The sequence below is a fragment of the Saccopteryx bilineata genome, chromosome 7 (genome assembly GCF_036850765.1).
Source record: "Saccopteryx bilineata isolate mSacBil1 chromosome 7, mSacBil1_pri_phased_curated, whole genome shotgun sequence".
NCBI classification, from domain to species: Eukaryota; Metazoa; Chordata; class Mammalia; order Chiroptera; family Emballonuridae; genus Saccopteryx; species Saccopteryx bilineata.
The window spans coordinates 73,939,893-73,960,162 of NC_089496.1; the positions used below are offsets into that span (position 1 = coordinate 73,939,893).

The window sequence follows — 20,270 nt, forward strand, 5'->3', positions numbered from 1 at the left end:
CTTATCCAATGTGAATGAGTCAAAATTATACCTATTTTTTTGGTCAGATTGGTAAAAAATATATGTTTTTTTTTTGTGTGTGCTGCAGAATTTTAGTAATTAGTTTACACGTACCCTGAGGTGAGAAAGGTTGAAAATCGCCATTCTGGTGAGATGGCTTCTCCCTACTATTCACAATAGCATGACCGACCCCCAGCCTTCCCAATGTGTTACATACACTTGGGTGCTAATATCAACCAACTCTTACACCCCTCCTTACATTTCTCATTCCAGTAATAATCTTTGTCACCGCTAACATTCTTTTTCAATCATTCATTGGGCGAGAAGGAGCAGCTATGCTGGTGGCTCTCCAAGAGATCTTAAATAACCACATCTAGACGCTGGGGAAGATCTTCAACAGAGCTTTCTTCTCAACCTGACAGCACGAGTCTTCCAAGCGCTGGTCTCCTGGCTGCAGCGGGCACACCCGCCCAGGACCTCCCCTGAGGAGGCCCCACCCTGTCTCAGCCCCACACCACTCAGGCACCAGGGTCACGGCAGACCTCTTCAAAGTGAGCGTATCCAAACAGGAATACTCTACAGAGCCGCCATCAACACGCCATTTACGGCAATCTGATGTTAAAAAATGATGTTAAAAAAAATTGTAACTTTTTCTACCTCAAGCTAATTAGGTATAGCCGTAGTAACCATAGGCATTAACCAGGCATGACGAGCGTTCCTCCACATCTGTACACATGCGTGTTTGAAAGCCATGTTACTATGTCCTGGCTCCATTATTCGTGGTCCAGCCAGTGAACAAGACACCCAGAAGATGGGTGGTCTATCCAAAGTGTCACCCTTTGCCACACCTGCCCTTCTCATCGGAAGCCCAGCACCAACACAGATGCTTTTCCTCACACAGGATTCTACTCCAGTTATCAAATTCGATAATCTAGTGATTGAAACTACTACAAAAGCGTCGTATGCCAACCCCCGAGTCCTACCAGCTGGTTGCCATCGCCGCTCCAACAGCTCTCCGTGGCACCTAGGAGAGCAGAATACTCCTTCCTATTTGCCGATACAGAATTTTGTGTCAGGAATCATGGTTATACGATTAACCCAAATTAATAGAATCTGGCCTCAAATATATTAAAGGATTTTCAGTAATGAAATGAAAAACTACATCTGAGGCCCTGGCTGGTTGGCTCAGCGGTAGAGCATCGGCCTAGTGTGCGGAGGACCCGGGTTCGATTCCCGGCCAGGGCACACAGGAGAAGCGCCCATTTGCTTCTCCACCCCTCCGCCGCGCTTTCCTCTCTGTCTCTCTCTTCCCCTCCCGCAGCCGAGGCTCCATTGGAGCAAAGATGGCCCGGGCGCTGGGAATGGCTCTGTGGCCTCTGCCTCAGGCGCTAGAGTGGCTCTGGTTGCAACATGGCGACGCCCAGGATGGGCAGAGCATCGCCCCATGGTGGGCGTGCTGGGTGGATCCCGGTCGGGCGCATGCGGGAGTCTGTCTGACTGTCTCTCCCTGTTTCCAGCTTCAGAAAAAGGAAAAAAAAAAAAGAAGCTACATCTGAAACAAAAAACAACTCATGAAAATAACGTCAGAGACCTCAACGACATAATAGCTAAGACTCAGACTGGGGTTAGATGCCCCACTCCGCTTAGCCATAAACCCACACTGTGACCAAAGAGATTAAAATGATTTGCCCGAGTACTGTCACAACAGGTTAAAACCCAAGGCTTGGTGGTGCTTTATCTCCCTCTAGAAGAGCCTGTTCTATAATCAATAAATCAAAGCACTTGTCCTGCTGATAGTGCCTGTGGGCTGCTGTCTGCAGCCGGCCCTAAGGAGGAACTGCAGGAAACACAGATATGAAGCATGAAGAATGAAGTCGGTATAGTTTATGAGAGGGAAAGAAATGGGCTACCTTTTGGATTTCAAGAACCTTATGTTTTTCTCTTTTTTTTTAATTTGAGAGAGAGGAAGAGGGATAGAATGGGGGAAGGTGGGGAGAGAGAGAGAGAAGCATCAACTCTTTTTTCTTAGTTTTTTCTATTTAGTTGTGTACTCATTGGTCACTTCTCCTATCTTGACTGGGGATCGAACCCATAACCTTGGCATGCTAAGATGCTCTATCCACTCAACCACCTGGCTAGAGCCAAGAATATCATTTTAATTATACAAAAGTTTTTGTGAAACCAACATCTAAAGGAGGATTTAGCAGTAAATTAAGAATACAGACCTTAATTCAATCAGGCCACGAATCACACTGCCCGTCACCCTTCGCAGATAGCAAGACTTGATGTTTCTAACAATTACACGCACACATACGGATGTGTTCACCCTTCCCTTACAACACATCTTCTGGTCGTTGCATATACAACCTGTGCATATCTGTGCATGGGAGTTGTGAGCTTATTTCCTGGTTAGGAATTAGCCTCGTTGCAGGCTCCTCAAAGGTGTCATTGACCAGCTGTCCTTTCTGTATTTGTGATGTCTTTTTTTGGGGTATTTCTCTGAAGCTGGAAACGGGGAGAGACAGTCAGACTCCCACATGCGCCCGACCGGGATCCACCCGGCACGCCCACCAGGGGGCGACGCTCTGCCCCTCCGGGGCGTCGCTCTGCCGCGACCAGAGCCACTCTAGTGCCTGGGGCAGAGGCCAAGGCCATCCCCAGCGCCCGGGCCATCTTTGCTCCAATGGAGCCTTGGCTGCGGGAGGGGAAGAGAGAGACAGAGAGAGAGGAAGGAGAGGGGGAGGGGTGGAGAAGCAGATGGGTGCTTCTCCTGTGTGCTCTGGCCAGGAATCGAACCCGGGACTTCTGCACGCCAGGCCAACGCTCTACCACTGAGCCAACCGGCCAGGGCCGATGTCTGTTTTTAAAACCAATTTGGAATGCATTCTCACACCTGGTGATCCTGTATTAAAATATGGCTTTTTTTTTTTTTAATTTGAAAAATAGTAGCCTTTGTTTTCTGTAAAAAACAAAACAAAACACCCCACCCCAACATAACCAATGACCTTATTTACAGTCCTGCGTAGGTGAGAGGAAGTGACTCGAACACAGGCACGCGGCGTCAGTGACACAGGCCGCAGGAGGGACCCGCTCACAGGCCGGCTGGCGGCCTTCTCACAAAGCCCTCCTCACAGCCGCCAGTCCCAGGCAAAGAACCTGCCTTCTCTTCTCACAGCCGGAGGCTACCGTTTTGACACAGTCTCACTTCCTGTTTACACCACAGGAAGCCGGAGAGCTGCTGCCACCTCAGGAAGTCACACCAGTGAGAGTCCCCCATGCCACTGCCTGCTGCCCAGGACCCGCAGTCGGCCTGCAGACAGCGTCCCCCGCAGAGGCCGAGCCTGGGAGGAGAAGAGGCAGCCCAGGTAGGACTGTTCAGCTCTTCCGGAAGGGCCTTCCGCACAGAGCCTGTGTGAAGGTCAGACGTGGCCTCGCCTGACCCGTGCTCTGCATCACAGGATGGCTGACGAACACTCGGAGCCCCGTCACGCCGAGGCTGCAGGGCTGTGGGTGCTGGGTAGGGTGGGAGCCTCCCATCTCGTGGGAGAGGCTGGGCTGTGAGGGTGGGAAGGCAGGAGTGGACAGGAGGACGGCCCTCAGAAAGAGGCACAGACACACCCACCTCGCCGCTGCGGGCAGCTGGGCCTGTCGGCGTCCCCGCGTCTGAGAAGGCGGATCAGAGGGCACGGACAGTGTTCCTTCACCGCCTGCACGCGTGAGACAGGAACACCTGGTCCTGCTGACCCCAGGGGACCTTCAGTAACGGGGTTTGGCCTTTAGTAAAGGGGGGGGCGGGTGAGAGGGAGAGATACAAAACAGGAGAGGGGAGAGGATGAACACGACCATGACCACACAGGGGGGGGTGTCTCACCCTGCCTGTGTCCAGGCTCAAAGATGGCCCCTTACACTTCTGAATGTTGGCTCCGTCCATTCTAACGAGCCGCACAGAGGACCACATGTTCTGAGCTCTAAAACTGTAGGGCGCTGTGACATTGACGTCCACTGTGGTCCCGCCATCCTGCCTGCTGCATTTCTTGCAGGTCATGGTGCCTCGATAGTTCCTCACCCAGCCACGGGTCCCCCACGTCTGCTACCACCCTCCTCCGGAATCCTTCAGCTTTGAAAACAAACCTTAGGCTGAAAACGCTCAGCCAGATGTAACGCGAACCTTTGGCCTTGTTTCTGCTCCCTAGTGACGGAAGCCTCTCCGGTAAAACACCCGGTGCTGAAGAGGCAGGCTCGCGTGGACTGCAGCCTCGACGGCCCGGCCGAAGACCCGTGGGTGAGAATTTCCGACTGCATCAAAAGTCTGTTCAGCCCCATCATGAGCGAGAACCACGGCCACACTCCCCTCCAGCCCACGGTTAGTCTTGTTGAAGACGGGACTCAGGGCCACCCCGACGGGACCCTCCCAAAGGCAGACACCAACAGCGGCGCCGTCAAAGCTTACAAGTCGGCAGAGGTCAGCGTCGTGAAGAAGGGACCTCCCGTGGCCCCCAAACCAGCCTGGTTTCGCCAGAGCTTGAAAGGTTTGAGGCATCGTGGTCCAGACTCCAGGCACCTGCCCGCAGCCTCCTCCACGAAGCCCACGCCTGCCCCCAGGGAGCACCTGGGCCCACACGCCCGGGCCTCCAGCTCCATCAGGCAGAGAATCAGCTCCTTTGAGACCTTCGGCTCCTCGCAGCTGCCTGACAAAGGAGCCCACAGACTGAGCCTCCAGCCCCCCAGCTCCTCGGGGGAGGCAGCAAAGCCTCCCGGGAGGCAAGGAGGAGGACAGGTGCCTGGCTTCTTGGGGCGAGGGGCTCCCCCCACCACTGAGCAGCCACGTCCACAGCAAGAGCAGCTGTCCCCCGGTTCCCACTCGGCCACGGGGGCCAGTGACCTGGGTGTGCCAGGGACCCCTCCCCGGGGGCGGCTGCCCAGTGAGAAAGCCCTTACCCCCGACCCTCTCCCGAGGCTGCTGTTCACGCAGCCCGCAGAGCCCCACGGCGCGGTGGTCAAGATGCCGAGCCAGCGGGCACGCAGCTTCCCGCTGACCAGGACCCAGTCCTGCGAGGTGCAGCCGCCGGACGACAGGGCGGGCAAGCTCTACGCCATCAGCAGCCAGGTGTCCTCCGCTGTCATGAGGTCCCTGCTGTGCCTGCTTCCCTCCTCACCCTCCAGCGGCCAGGCCCCCTGCAGCCCCAAGGAGGGGGCGTCTACGGTGCTCTCCTCCAGCCAGGACCTGGCTGCCAGCAGTGCCGACACGGGCTTCTCTCTCAAGTAAGGGTCTGCGCGCTTCCGCAGAAGGGGGTCCCGCCACCTCCTCTCGTCTCTGCGGGACAGCTCAGCCTTCGGGCTGAGGAGGCTCTTCCCAACCTGGTCCAGGAGGGGTGGGAGGTGAGGCACGGGGCTGTCCCCTCACGAAGGCACACTTGTCACGGCCCACTATTGCTCAGGAAGGCCACGCACCAGACGACCTCTGGGAATTCCTGCTGCCCCTCCTCTCCTCTCCGCACATGGCTCGTTCCCCTGGACAGGGACCTAGAAGCCTGGGTCCCAGCCCCAACTCTGACAGTGACTCACTGACCACAGCAGGTTCTAGACTGGCCCCGGTTCCTCTCCCATTCACATTAGTAGGTGGCGACACCTGCCCCACGGAGCTGGGGCTCCCGCCACCGGCGGCCTGTCCTTGTCTCTGCTTGGAGTACTTTGCGTCTCTCTCGTCACTTACCCTCCTGCCAGGGTGTTCACGACCCCCCCCCCCATCAGGTTCCACCAGGCTCCGCCAATGGCCTGGGCGGGACAGGGCAGGGACGCCAGGAGCAGTCCAGGGGCCTGATCTGGACACAGCACACCAGCACTGGGCTCTTCCTGGCTGACCAGCGGCTGTCCTGTTGGACGTGCTGTGGGACCCGCTTCCCAGTCCAGTTCTGTCAGTCAAAGGGAGTGGGCGCCTATTACTAAACCGTAGTTTCACACAAAATATGAAGTGAAGCTGCAAAAAAATTGCTAGATATCAAAATGAGCTCAACAGAAAAGGAGGCCCACAGCTGGCTAAGTGGGCACCCTTTGTAGTTACAGGTGCCAGCAGCAGGGCAAGGAGGGCAGAGGGGACGGGTGTGTGACGGGCATCAGCCTCGGCCACCAGCCGGGGGCGAGGCTGTGACCTGGCACTGGGACAGAACTGTGCAGACTGTCAGCGGCACTCCGGTGGGGGCTGCTGAGGGCTCTGCCGTCAGCCCAAAGGTCGATCTTTCCCAGCCACGGGACACAGACAAGTCATCGGCCCTCCCTGAGCCCCGACGTCCCTGGTGCTGTCGGGAGGGGTGCCACTGTTCGCAGACTTGGGGCAATGAGTGATAGGACAGGCATGAGTACGGGGCACCGCTCCTGGCCTCCCTATGCAGAGACACTGCCCTTGCTCACGTCATGACTCACACCTTGTGCTTTTCTCCCCGGACAGCCTCTCAGAGCTGAGGGAATTCACAGAGGGCCGCACTGAGCCTGCAGAGGCCGATGAGTGTGCCCCCGTGTCCGGCCAGTCGGTCATCTCTCTGCTGAGCTCGGAGGAACTCAAGAAGCTCATTGAGGAAGTGAAGGTTCTGGATGAAGCGACGTTAAAGGTGGGTTTCTTTAGTAAAACGGACGAGGGCCGGGGTCAGAGTGCAGTCACTTCCTCAGGCCACAGGGAGGCAGCGCGAGGACCCCGGGCTCCGTGAGGCTGCAGAAGGCAGTTCCCAGGGTGACACCAGCCCAGGGTAGGTCCTGCCCAGGGTGGAGGGGACAGTGTCACTCGGCCACAGTGGGACCTTCCATGGGGAACGAGCTTTGTGGCTTGTGAAAAGCTTTCAATCACTGGCTTATTGCATCTTTTCAACTTGATCAATGAGAATAGGAGAGGCTCAGAGCTTAGGGGGTTTTTCCAGGCGATGCTATTTCCTGTCCCACAACTGCCTGCCCGCCTGTCTCTCCAGGGAGCTGCTGCTTTGTCTGAGCTCTAGCACCCCGAGAGGTGACAGGACCCCAGGGCTTTCCAGGGCCCCTGCTCCTCAGTCATTTTGAAAGTCTCACTTCCTATACACTTTCTGAGCACGGCCCACAGGTGTGTGGAGAGGAAGTGGCTGGGCAGCGCCAGGCCGAGCTCGGACAGCACAGGCGGCAGGCCCCGCGCCTCCTGGGCCTCCCGGTCTGCGCAGGCTCTCTGCTGGGACCCCCTGACCGGGCGGGAGGCAGAGCAGCAACCGTCGAAGGGCTGCACCCCCAGGTTAGGGCCTAGGCACACCGGGACCACAAGGCGCCCTGGGCAGTGCCACCTCCACGGTCCCCAGGGCCTTCTTCAGCAGAAATAACAGGCAGAGAGTGTGTGAAGACAGGCCTGTCCTGCCAGGGCACCCCTAGGCAGCATTTGCTTCCAGCTTGACAAGGGCCTCTCACAGGGCAAGTAAGCTGCCTCCTGGGTAAAGGTTAGGAGGTTTGGGCCAGTGCTGGGGTACAGCTGGGGCAGGGAGGCTCTGGGGACTTCACACCAGAGGGTTCCGGAGCTAGGAGCACGACAGGTGCCCTGCTGGTGTCAGAGCAAGTTGTATCTGGGACAGGTTATCCCCCAGCACCAAGGTGCAAACTGGGGGCCCAGAGCCACCCGGACCAGCCGAGGTGTTTTATTTGGTCTACATGGTGATCTTTAACACATCATTATACTCTCAGCGTTATGAACCTGAATCGGAACCTGAGGCTCTGGCTCCCTTTTCTGAGCAGGAACACCGTGGCGACCCCGGCCCCTTGAGCTGCTGTGCGCCCCAGGCTCCAGTCCCCGTCACGCCGCGTCCCCGTGCCTTTCCTGCTCAGTTACGTGATCTGGCCCGGCCCCATGTGCACATGCGACCCGGAGCACGGGGACTGTCCAAGCTCCGCAGGGGCACCCCAGGCAGGAGTCCTGGGGGGATCCACCACACCTGAGTGCCACCCACTCCTGGTCATGCACGTGGGGGTGGGGGTGGGGGGAGGAAGAGACATCTTCTTGTGGCTTTACACACAGTGTTTCTTCTAAGCATCCCATGACTCCAGAAAGTACAGTCCCCGCTCGCTCAGCAGGCACTAACCCAGGTGTGAGGAGGCGCTGCAATCGAGAGCACAGACGAGCTGAGCCCGAGACGTTCGCACTGTGCACTGTACGCGCTGCTGCACAGAAATGCTTTTCACTGTGCTTATTTCCTCCTGCAGCAACTAGACAGTATCCACGTCACCATCTTGCACAAGGAGGAGGGGGCCGGCCTCGGCTTCAGCCTGGCGGGGGGTGCGGACCTGGAGAACAAGGTGATCACGGTGAGTGGCCCCACAACAGGTCCCGGGCGGTGGGCCGCCTGCCAGGGCGGGCGCTCAGCGCAGGAGCCACGCTCTTCAAGAAACGTAGGCGACCCCATATCCACCCTCATCATGGCCCTGCACATAAAAAGGTGTCTGTACTTCGTACACGACAGTAACAGACCCAGGAAATCTAAGTCCCATGTGGAGCTCAAAGAGAAGTCACAGGTGTGTTGGCCTCACTCGAGACCTGTTAAATCAGAACTTCTCGTGAGCTGTGCACACCGAACACACAGACGGGGTGACTGTGACCACGGGGCCTCACGGAGGGCTGTGCAGCCAGGCCCGAGGACCTGCTGTGACATGTGTCATGGCACACCGGCACGGAAAGGGTCTAGGGAAGGCAGGTCCTCCAAAGGTGGTGCTTCCTGGGTTTGGCCCCCTTGAAGAACAGGGAGTGGGGATGTTGACCTGGATGGTGTTGAAGCTTCCCTGATGGCCGGCTGGGGGCCATGCTGGAGGGGGCACTTTCTGGGCAGTGCTGAGGTCGAGCAGGTATGATAAGGACTTTAACTGCATGCTATCTGGGGTCAGAGTACAGAGCCTAAGACACTGTTGAGAAGGATTTGGGGCACTCTGTCCACTGTCATCAGGGGTCTCTGCTCCGAGCGGAGGGGTGGCGACACTGCCCGCGTTCAGGACTCCGTTGGCTCCTCGTCTCTGCCCCTACACCCTCTGCACTGGGCTAACTGGCTCGGACGCTGCAGCGAGACTGGGTCTGACTTCCTGCTGTTGCCGCAGGTCCACCGAGTGTTCCCCAATGGGCTGGCCTCCCAGGAAGGGACTATTCAGAAAGGCAACGAGGTTCTTTCCATCAACGGCAAGTCCCTCAAAGGGGTCACCCACAGCGATGCGCTGGCCATCCTCCGCCAAGCTCGGGACCCCAGGCAAGCTGTGATCGTCACGCGGAAGCCGGCGCTGGAGGCCACGCCCGACCTGAACTCCTCCACAGACTCTGCGGCCTCAGCCTCGGCGGCCAGTGACGTCTCTGTGGAATCCAGTAGGTTCCCCCCGTGCGGTGGAAGCCCCAGGGAGCGCATCACCTTGGTCCCTGCGGAGCTGGTCCTGGCGGGGCTGCTCGGTCTTTTGTGGCTGGCCCTACATGTCGCTCGAGACACACATCTGTGCACGGACATGCACAAGGTCGGCAGGCGGCACACGCCAGGTCCGTGGATGCTGAGGGTACCCGGGCCCGAGGAGAAAAGCATCCCTAACCATCCCCATCTCTCCCTCTGCAGCAGAGGCCACCATCCACTCGGTGGTGCTGGAGAAGACGTCCGCGGGGCTGGGCTTCAGCCTGGAAGGAGGGAAGGGCTCCCTGCACGGGGACAAGCCTCTCACCGTTAACCGGATTTTCAAAGGTACACTGTGCGTCCGGCTCTTTTTCTCCCCAGTGACGGGTAGGAGCTACCTTTCCTGGTTCCCGTCACGTGAATACACTCCCTTCTCCCTCATCGCAGGGGCAGCCTCGGGACAGACTGAGACGGTCCAGCCAGGAGACGAACTCTTACACTTGGCCGGCACGGCCGTGCAGGGCCTCACACGGTTCGAAGCGTGGAATGTCATCAAGGCACTGCCTGACGGGCCGGTTACGGTTGTCATCAGGAGGAAAGGCCTGCAGCCCCAGGGGACCACAGCTGCTGGAAACCCTTAGGCAGAGCACAGACGCCAGAGCCAGCAGCAGCACACGAATTCTCAGGGGCACTGCTCACCCCCACCCAGGGCTGTTGCCCAGGTCCGGACCGTCTGGGACAGACCAGCCAGAGCACTGCCCCAGAGGGGAGGCAGTCACGCGGGGTGGCTGACACAGGGACTGTGTACAGAGCTCAATGCAAACACTGTGGCGCTGAAAATAAAGTGATGTATTGCGACCTGACATGAAACCCATGTCCTGCTTTGCGGACCTTCCGTGCCTCATAACCGGGCAGTGGTTCACGCCACGCAGCCACCCGGCTATGCCAGGGATTTGCAGTACGACAGGGCTTGGAGGGCAGCTCGGTCCTGCCCGCCGGGCACTGGCTGGGGCCACACGTTCACTCAGAGTGGCGCTAACACTCGCGGGTCCTCTCCCTGTGGCCTGGGCTTCCTCAACACGGCGGCTGGGTGCCCGGGGCAAGGGTCCCTGCAGACTGCCAGAGCTGGGCGCCCATGGGCCTCGTTACTGGAACGGCGCCGCGTCCTGCGTGCCCTCTGTGGGAGCGGGTGTGCGCCTGGCAGGTGGAGAGGAGGGGAGGGTTACAGGCTGTTTGGAAAGGACCGTCCCTCACACGCAACACATGCAGAGCAGCTGTGGTTGCAGAGCAACACCCAGGCCAGGCGGCGCCCAGCAGCGGAGCAGGAAGCCCGAAGGACGGGTGACGCCCAGCGTGGACAGGTGCGCACACAACAGGCGGCGCGGCCACAGCAGCCCGGGGCGCAGCACTAACCTCAGTGCCTTCTGAAGGTTGGCGTAGAAGCCGGCCATGCTGCGGGGGAAGAAGGCGTCCACCACGCTCTGCGGGAGGAGGCCGCTCAGGTCCGTCTGGAAGAAGGTGACCACCCTGGTCTTGTTGGGCTCCCTGTGAGGTGACAGCACAGCTGGGTTACACGTCTGTGGAGGAACCGAGACCAGGCAGGCCGGCCAGAGAGAAGGCCGGGACGGTGACGTCCTGCCCAGGGCCCCCGGGATCGGCGCGGGCAGGGTGCGATGGCTCTGGTGGCAGACTCCGTGGTCAGCAAGCAGCGAGCAGCCCACCCTCCAGCCCAGGACGGTCGCTGATTCCTGGCACCAGATGAGGCGAATGCACTCTGGGAGGGGGCGCCTATGGAGGAACGAGGTCTGGGAAGTCCTGGGGGCTCCAGACACCCATTCAAGGGGGTCTGCGTGGTCAAGACAATTCCCATAGCAACACTAAGATGCAGTTTGCCTTTTCCACTCTCATTCTCTCACAAGTGTACAGTGAATGTGTCTGCAGAGGCTGCACACAGGCCGTCACAAACTCCGAATGGACAAGCAGACAGGAGCTCTGAGGCCTGACGTTCAGGAGTGTGGCAAAATACAAAATAATGCCACTCCTGTCATTTTCTTTTTAAATAGAGTTCTTTTTCATAAAAATATTTGTCAATATTGTAATGAATTTGTTATTTAAAAGCATCTTTTAAATTTCCCATTTTAAATTTCAGATATAGTACATATTGATACATATAATCCACATGAACAAAAACCCCTTAAAGCCTGAAAAATATTTAACAGTATAATATTTTTATACCACTAACAAAGTGTCAAAGAGAAATTAGGAAAACAATCGCAGGCCCTGGCTGGGAAGCTCAGTCGGTTAGAGCATCATCTCGACATGCTGAAGTTGCGAGTTTGATCCCAGGTCAGGACATATACAAGTATTAACCAAATGACAGCATAAATAAGTGGAATGACAAATTGGTGTCTCTCTCTCTTTCTCTCACCCTGTCCTTCTAAAAATAAAATTAAAAAAATAAAACAAAAGTGAAAATAGTCACATTTATAACTCTACCAAAAAGAATAAAATAACCTAGTAATACACACACACACACACACACACACACACACACACCGTATTTTTCACTCCAAAAGATGCACCTGACCATAAGACACACCTAGGGTTTTAAAGAGGAAAATAAGAAAAAAAATATTCTGAACCAAATGGTGTGTGAAAATATTTAATAAAATACTGTATTTTTTGCTCCATAAGATACACAGGCATTTTCCCCTCTCCACTTTTGAAGGAAAAAAGCTGCGTCTTATGGAGTGAAAAATACGGTGTGTGTGTGTATATATATATATATAGTGGTTTTTTTAGAGACACAGGAAGGGAGAGAGACGAGAAGCATCAATTTGTAGTTGCAGTACTTTAGTTGTTCAATGATTGCTTCTCATATGTGCCTTCACAGGGGGGTGGGGAGGATCAAGCCAAGCCAGTGACCCCTTGTTTAAGCCAGTGACCTATGGGCTCAAGCCAGTGACCTTGGGGCTCATGCCAGCAACCATGGGACCGTCTATGATCCCATGCTCAAGCCAGTGACCCCACAACTCAGCTGGTGAGCCTGTGCTAAAGCCAGCAACTTCGAGGTTTTGAACCTGGGACCTCAGTGTCCCAGGCTGATGGACTGATGTGGATAGACACGCCCGTTCCAAGAACCACCACCAGTCAGGCCCTAGTAATAAATTCAGTTAAAGGGGTAAAAGACCTATACTTGAAAATTATAGGATACTGAAGAAAGAAATCAAAGAAGATACAAATAAGTGGAGGCATATATACTACATTCAAGGATAAGAAGAATTAGCAACATTAAAATGTCCTTACTACCCAAAGTTACCTATAGACTCAATGCAATTCCTATCTAGATACCAATGGCATGTTTCACAACACTAGAACAAATATTCCAAAAATGAATATGGAACCACAAAAGACCTGAATAGCCACAACAGTCTTGAGAAAGAAGAACAAAGTTGGAAGAATGATGCCACCTGAAATCAAACAATACTATGAGGCCATAATAACCAAAACAGCATGGTACTAGCATAAAAACAGACATATAGGTCAATGTAACAGAATAGAGTGCCCAGAAATCAACCTAATGCCTATACCAGGGGTCCCCAAACTTTTTACACAGGGGGCCAGTTCACTGTCCCTCAGACCATTGGAGGGCCAGACTATAAAAAAAACTATGAACAAATCCCTATGCACACTGCACATATCTTATTTTAAAGTAAAAAAACAAAACGGGAACAAATACAGTATTTACAATAAAGAAAAGTAAATTTAAATCAACAAACTGACCAGTATTTCAATGGGAACTATGGGCCTGCTTTTGGCTAATGAGATGGTCAATGTGCTCCTCTCACTGACCACCAATGAAAGAGGTACTCCTTCCGGAAGTGCGGCGGGGGCCAGATAAATGGCCTCAGGGGGCCGCATGTGGCCCGCGGGCCGTAGTTTGGGGACCCCTGGCCTATATGGTCAATTCACATTCGACGAGGGAGGCAAGAACATACAAATGGGTAGAGTCTGCTCAACAACAAAATGTGGAAACTGCTGACTTAGAGGATACAGATCCCTTGGGCTCATTTAAGGGACTCTGGTGAGGAGTGCCAGAGCCCAGAGGGAGGCAGAAGCCTGGCACCCAGCAGGCACCTGGGCTGCAGTCAAGGGGCCGGGCCCTGTCATCAACTTAGCAACTCCATTGACCTCCCTGGTCTACAAAAGTAACATTCTCACTCAGGGCAGAGAGGATGGTGAAACCACCAGCCAGACTGATTTGGGGAGGGGCACACATGGGAGGAGATAGGACACTACCTGGTAGGGACAAGGGGTCCTCCCTGTCACACCCTCCCGATGGCCAGAACAACAAAGGTACAAGTTCCATGGAGCGCATCTGGCATTCTACTTCAGTGGAGCTGTCCCCAGAACTCCAGGTAGCATTTTACTTGTGCATCAGATGTTTGCTGACATCATGTAGCTCAGGGGCTTGGTGTGGAGACTCTTTAGAACCCTCTCTCCCTCCCAAGGCCAGGAGGCCAGCAGGGGAACCACACAGGTGGTGCCTGCTGATCTGGACAGTTTCCTTTCTCCTCTGCTCACCTCATGCTGAGCTCTGCGCAGAGCCTCAGTGTCATACAGGCTCCTCCTCCAGCCCGCTGACTCCGCCCACTGCCTCTCTGCCCTGGACGGACTCACCCTTCATCTCTCTCAGCAGTGTCCCTCTTTGGACTGGAGACATTTTTCTCCGTGACTGTGCTGTCCCCTGGGGGAGCACTGGGCTCTGTGGGCAGTACACATGGGTCAGGCTGAAGGTCCTGTTTGCAAATCATTCCGAGAAAGGGCACAGGGGGGGTTTGGGGAGGTGGTGCAGTGTCCCCAAATCTGTGCAGAGAAGGCTGGCCTAGGTCACGGCACCCACTACAGTACTGTCCATTCTAAGGCTCAGTGAGATTGTGCATATGCAACACCTGGATCACCCGCTGGGCCCCGAGCAAGGGTTGGGCCACAGGGTGACACTGCTGTCCCTACTGCAGACTCTCGCCAAGACCAGCACACATTCCTCTCGTGCATCCCTCCGGACTCAGCCCATCCCAACCAGAGGCCGCCTCCCTCCCTGGCCATCCCCTGCTCTCTGACCTCACACAGCACTGACCCTGAACCCCACACTCATCTGCTCAAAACTCTCCAGTGGCCTCTTTACCATCCACACAGGGCCCACAGCTGTGGCCTCTGCTACCTCCTTGACCAGGTTACCTGCCTCACAATGGCCCAGTGTGATCCCGCAGCCTCCCTGCCATTCCCTAAACGCCCCACACCTGTCCCACCTTAGGGACTTTGGACTTGCCCGTCTCTCTGCCAGGAACAGTACAAAATTTCAGTGTCAACCTGGGTGGTTCTTGGGATAAACCAGTGACCTTCAGGTTATTACACAGAAGACTGTAAAAACCTGGCCATGACCCGTGAGAACAAGGAGACAGAACCATCCCTGAACTGATGCACGGAGTGCTCAGAGCCGGACTCTGGCCTGAGCACCTTCACCGCATCCACGGAGAGGGAGACGAGCACTGCGAGGTGTGGAGTGTGGACCACAAACCTCTCAGACATTCACCAGGCTGCTGGGTGGAGCTCAGAGCGCACAAGGAAAAGACTACTCCCCACCCCGTGACCCCCGCACAATCCCTCAACCTCCCTCAGCCTCAGCTGCCTCATCTGCTAAACGGGAGCATGGCTCCGCCTAGCTTGCTGGCACTAGAGGGAGGATCCCCCACATTAACGACAATAACGCTTCCCATGGTCTCTCCCACGTGCTGAGCCTCTCGCATCACCCCCCTCGGACAGCGGCGGCCACGCTCTGTAACATCCGGCCCTGCAGAGCTGTGAGGCGGCGTCTGCCTGTGCCCACTGAACACAATCCGGCTCTGCAGAGCTGCGGGGCGGCGTACTGCCTGTGCCCACTGAACACAATCCGGCTCTTGGCCTGTCACTCCGTCCAGGAGACCGTCCTTACCCCAGCACAGGTTCGCAGAAGCAGCCACAGGGATGGTTCCGTCCCCTCACGTAACCCGGCTGCGGAGGGTACGAGGGATGCTCCAGGTGGGCAGCTAGAAGTCAGAGCAAAGGGCCGGAGAGCCGCAAAGTCAGACAGGGCTGCTGACATGCCTTCTGGCCCCCACAGGGCCACACTAGGGAGCCAGCAAGAGACCCTTCTACCTGGCCCTGAGCCTCCGCTGCCCCCACCGCACTGTCCCGGTACACACACACACTCCACTTCCCCAGCCCAGCAAGAACAGCAGAGAAAAGAACATTTCAGAATGCGACACTTAGGGGTACGAGGATGAGGAGGAGGATGAGGAAGAAGAGGATGATGAGGAGGGCGACGAGGGCGAGGAGGAAGGCGAAGGGGGGGATGGGGGCGGGGGTGGAGGGGGAGGGGGAGGGGGAGGAGGAAGGGGAGGAGGAGGGGGGGTGAGAAGAGAAAGAGGAGGGGGAGGAGGAAGAGAAGGAGGAGGAGGTGTGATCAGGCGAGGCGGGGCCTGCGGCTTTCGGAGGGGGCGGCATGGGACGAACAGGGGCGGGGCCTCTGCCCTCCGCTCCCTGAAGCCACCCCAGGCTCAGGGAATCGCTGCGCCCCCAGGTTCTGAGAAACCACACTGTAACGCCCAGTGTGGGCACAATCGTGAGCCTCAGCAAGAACAAACGGGGGAGCTGACCAGCCCTGTGACTCAATAGTAAACAGGCAGGTATGTGAACTGTCCCGCCTCCGACAGCCACGACACAGAACCCCCAACCACACAAGGTGCGTGAGGTGCGCAGAGAAGGGAAGGCCCAGAGCTCCCACTGCCACTCACCGTTGGAGCTGATGGTCCCATCCTTGTATGTCTTGACCAGCACCAAGTCCACAAAGTCTCTGGGGGAAATGAGATTCATGACGGCTGAGGGGGTGGCAGTCCTGGTCACGCACAGCGTCTGTCAAAGCCGAGGGGCGTCCAGCCACGTCAATGTTGGTAATGTTGTTTTAATACATTACAATCATATCTCAATGTGGATTTTTTTTCCAATGCCTAGAGTCTTACAGTTACAGGAAACATGTATTTAAAATTTTTAGTTTCAATTTACATACATATTTGTAATGCAGGGTGATGGTTTTCAAGAATAAATGTGTGAGGATAAAATTGGGTAGGCTACATGGCACAGAATTTTGAGTTCAGGCAAAAAAATATATATAGCATTTCTGACCAAGGAAAACTTGTTCCTGAACTGTTAAATGGATGCTGGTAAAAAAATCTTCATGTTATTTAGGTATGTCAAAAAGAAGGATGTTCTGTTTTGTTTCCAAACCGCCAGATATGTTACGTGTAAAAATGACGTGCTTGGGAATTCATGGTGAAAATTTTAGATGTCAACTAAATGTTAGCTGTCAAGCAGGTGTGGCGATGGTGTGTTACTTCTCAGAGATCCGCCGGCAAGTTGGCCGAGGAGGTGAGAACACTGGGCACAGAGGGACTCGCACAGGCGAGCTCTCTGCAGTGCACAGGCTCAGCAAACTACTGGTTACCCAGGAGCCATGAGGGCAACTGTGAGGCCTCTGAGCCCAGGTCAGCGGGGCCCAGACAGGAGTGGGTGAAGGGGGCATGACTGACAGGTGGAGAGCAGACAGCTCTCACAGCACCTTGAAAAGGGACTTACTAAGTGACAGTGCTTATTTTAATCAAGATTGTGGCAGCTCCGGTAACCTAATTCCAGTTTCTAGGCCTTCTCTCTCAGGTCCCACCAGTCTGAACATGCTAAAGAACAGGCCGCCACTGTACCTTCAAGAACATTCTACACATGGTACTTTTTGTTATTACACTTGTATTATGTTTAAAGAGCATCATTCCACATTTCCTCAACAGCAGGCATCTGACAGCATGTTCATATCTGTTGTTATGATGCTTTGCTATTTCTGTAAGCCCCTGTCCTTGTTAACTCATCTAAGGTTTTTATCCAAATGTGCTCACTTTTTAAAACTTGGATTATTTTCTTTTATTTTTTTTTGTATTTTTCTGAAGTTGGAAACGGGGAGGCAGTCAGACAGACTCCCGCATGCGCCCAACCGGGACCCACCCGGCACGCCCACCAGGGGGCGATGCTCTGCCCATCTGGGGCGTTACTCTGTCGCAACCAGAGCCACTCTAGTGCCTGAGGCAGAGGCCACGGAGCCATCCTCAGCGCCCAGGCCAACTTTGCTCCAATGGAGCCTTGGCTGCGGGAGGGGAAGAGAGAGACAGAGAGGAAGGAGAGGGGGAGGGGTGGAGAAGCAGATGGACGCTTCTCCTGTGTGCCCTGGCCGGGAATCAAACCCGAGACTCCTGCACGCCAGGCCGACGCTCTACCACTGAGCCAACCGGCCAGGGGGATTAGTTTACTTTAAAGGAAAGCTATTTAACTATTAGAAATGGGGGGGGTTACTTTGCATAAATTAAAAGCAATTGCAAACATACAGAGAAGAAACAGATTCTAATTCTGGTTCTGAGTCTGGGGCAGCTGTTTTGTGATGGAGGCGGTTAGCAAGGCTCACATACGTCAGACACGTTGGCCGCATCTGAGACTCTCCTTGTCAAGTTGTCAGAGATCAAGAAAGAACCAAAATGGGGTGGCCTCCCTATGTGTGATTCCATGTCGGCCTGGACTGTGCAGGACCTCACCTCACCTGCTGTTCCCGGGCTGTGCCCCACCCTCCGGAACCCTTGACATTCACTCCAGTGAATTAACCAGGAGTGAAATGTGATGTTGGTCAACAATTAAGAACGCCAGGTGCTACTGACTGACCAACCAATCAAAAGTGACTGCTTAAGGTTTCACAACACCATCCGTGTCAGTACCCAAGAGGGTGCCAAGTCCACAGATGTCGAAGTGAAGATGTCTTCCGATCAGGTGGTGACAACCGTTTCTCCAAGGTGACTTGTTCAGTTTTAGCTATGACTTTTTTCCCCCTTCTTAATTAACTTCTACAATCAAAGTGAGGCGGGTTCTGAAACCTACAGAGGATCCCAAGGTTGACAGGTGCCCACTGGTTCCATGTGGCTATTTACAGTGACAGAAATGAAATAAAACCAACAAACCTTTTCCTCAAAGGAGGCACCTTTCAAGTGCTCTCTGTCTACATGGGGCTTGCGTCTACTGCTGAACGATGATATAGAACATTTCCAGAAGCTTCCAACCAGCGTCACTAGCCTACATGCTGCATGTCACCCCTGGGGAAACTGTCATCCAGAAGCTGCTCCCTGGCAGAGCCCTGAAGCTGGCTGAGAATCCTGACCCTGTGGCCCAGACCCTCAATATTATCACGGCCCCATCAAGAGCACTTCAGACTAGAGCTGATGGGTCAAATCCAGGCCCTGCTCCCATTTCCCCAGAGCCCACGGCCACCTGCTTTTCTCTGTCAGTCGCTGCCATGCTCCCTCAGCTCTTAAGACTCTTGTCCCTCTTCTCTGAGTCACACTGTTTCCTACCTGTGCCCACGCCCAGGCCGGGACCAGTGCAGATTGTGCTGCCTGGGCACAGGGGTTCTCAGGGTACCCCCTTGCCAAAAGCTGTCACAACCCCCTTGCAGAGGGGATGGGTCAGGTTTCTGCCTGGGGCTAACATTGCTAGACTTACATCGCTGAAGCTCTGGATAATTTCAAAACTGGACACGTTCTCATCCCACTTGTCTCGGAGGCTCCCAGCAAGTGGCTTCACAAAGGCCCACACGACCTCTGGTGGACCGTTCACAACGCCTTCTCCCCGGTACCTGTGGCACACAGAGGACTCTGACCCCAGGGTATCCTCCCTCAAACTTGTGTATGCTGGGACTAGGAGCAACGATCAGACGCCATCATCGCTCTGCAGGACAGCCTTGCAGAGAAGGGGCTGACGCTGACCAGCCCTGCCCCCTCCCCAACCCCAGACCTGCAGAAATGAATAACAACCTTTCACAAAAAAAATGTTAAGTTTGCTTGGAATGATTTATAAACAGAACTTTTCTTGTTGAGAACTGGTGAGTTGATTGTAGGGTGAGGGGTTGATCAGAATCTTTCAGGAGGGAAAGCCGCAGAGCCACCAGGAGGGCATAGCCATCTGACAGGCTTTGAACCAGACAAACACTTACAGGTTCCCTGGAAACTCCACAGATGGCCTCCAGGAAATTGTCACTCCGTTCTGTCAAAAGGCAAAGAATCGGAGAACTTCAGAGCCAGAAAGGCTCTGGGAGACACCTTACTGAAGGGAACGCAAAGCCTCAGGAGATAGATTCTCCAGGGTGACCCATCTGACACATGGCGGAGCGCGTTCTTAGCTAGCTGACCCCCACAGCTCTGGGTGGTTTACAAACTACTTTTAAAAGCCACCATTTTATTCCCTTGAGCTGTTGGCGTTCATTTGTTAAAAACCAGAACTGTCAAGGAAGCAAAACTGTCCCCATGCCACCCTTTTGGGACCACAAAGGGAGGGGCTTACGCTGTGACGGACAGCGCCTGTCCCAGCACGACACATCAGGTGACCTTGGACAAGTTAATCTAGGAAAGGGGCAGATACTTACCTCCAGTTGTAAGCACAACAACCATATATATATATATTTAAGGAAATCCCCTCCCTCCCTCCTTGCCCCCAATCTCCTCCATCCAGCGCTGAGACTGAAGTGCCCGATGCAGCAGGCAGAGGAGGCGCCCGGGGACTCAACCACCTGGTCCCAGTGAGCAAAGGCCCTACGACCCGTCCCGCCTAGCTCCGCACTCACGCCTTCCCGGCAAATCTTCCAGCCTGACCCGTCTTGCCGATACTGCAGCACCTTGTCGGCCACTTCCTCGCCCACCTGCGCGGCCAGCGCGGGGTCCATAGCGCCCAGGAATGCGGGATAGGGGGGGGGAGTGAATGCCCCTTTGACTCCGAAAGCCTAGGTTTGGGCGGAGC

General features: G+C 55.1%; 2 protein-coding genes across 3 annotated transcripts in view; one reads left to right on the plus strand and one right to left on the minus strand.

Moving 5' to 3' along the window:
• The window catches only part of IL16 (interleukin 16), a 94,517-nt gene extending 84,369 nt beyond the window's left edge, over positions 1–10,148 (plus strand). The window contains exons 13-19 of the mRNA XM_066238353.1: positions 3,224–3,365; positions 4,194–5,262; positions 6,446–6,605; positions 8,203–8,304; positions 9,085–9,343; positions 9,582–9,704; positions 9,804–10,148. Coding sequence (XP_066094450.1) covers positions 3,224–3,365; positions 4,194–5,262; positions 6,446–6,605; positions 8,203–8,304; positions 9,085–9,343; positions 9,582–9,704; positions 9,804–9,997 — 2,049 coding nt within the window. The 3' untranslated portion in view covers positions 9,998–10,148. The remainder of the gene's footprint in view (positions 1–3,223; positions 3,366–4,193; positions 5,263–6,445; positions 6,606–8,202; positions 8,305–9,084; positions 9,344–9,581; positions 9,705–9,803) is intronic.
• Positions 10,149–10,188: 40 nt separating this feature from the next.
• STARD5 (StAR related lipid transfer domain containing 5) lies at positions 10,189–20,270 on the minus strand. Of its 2 annotated transcripts, XM_066238362.1 has the most exons (7): positions 20,098–20,264; positions 19,471–19,520; positions 18,981–19,113; positions 16,190–16,307; positions 15,349–15,442; positions 10,770–10,901; positions 10,189–10,553 (listed from the first exon to the last, which is right to left on the minus strand). In XM_066238362.1, the coding sequence occupies exons 1-7, from the start codon at positions 20,194–20,196 to the stop codon at positions 10,502–10,504; spliced, it is 678 nt and encodes a 225-aa protein (XP_066094459.1). In that variant the 5' UTR covers positions 20,197–20,264; the 3' UTR covers positions 10,189–10,501. The 2 variants fall into 2 exon arrangements, with proteins under 2 accessions (XP_066094459.1, XP_066094460.1); XM_066238363.1 differs by lacking the exon at positions 18,981–19,113 and having other exon boundaries at positions 20,100–20,270.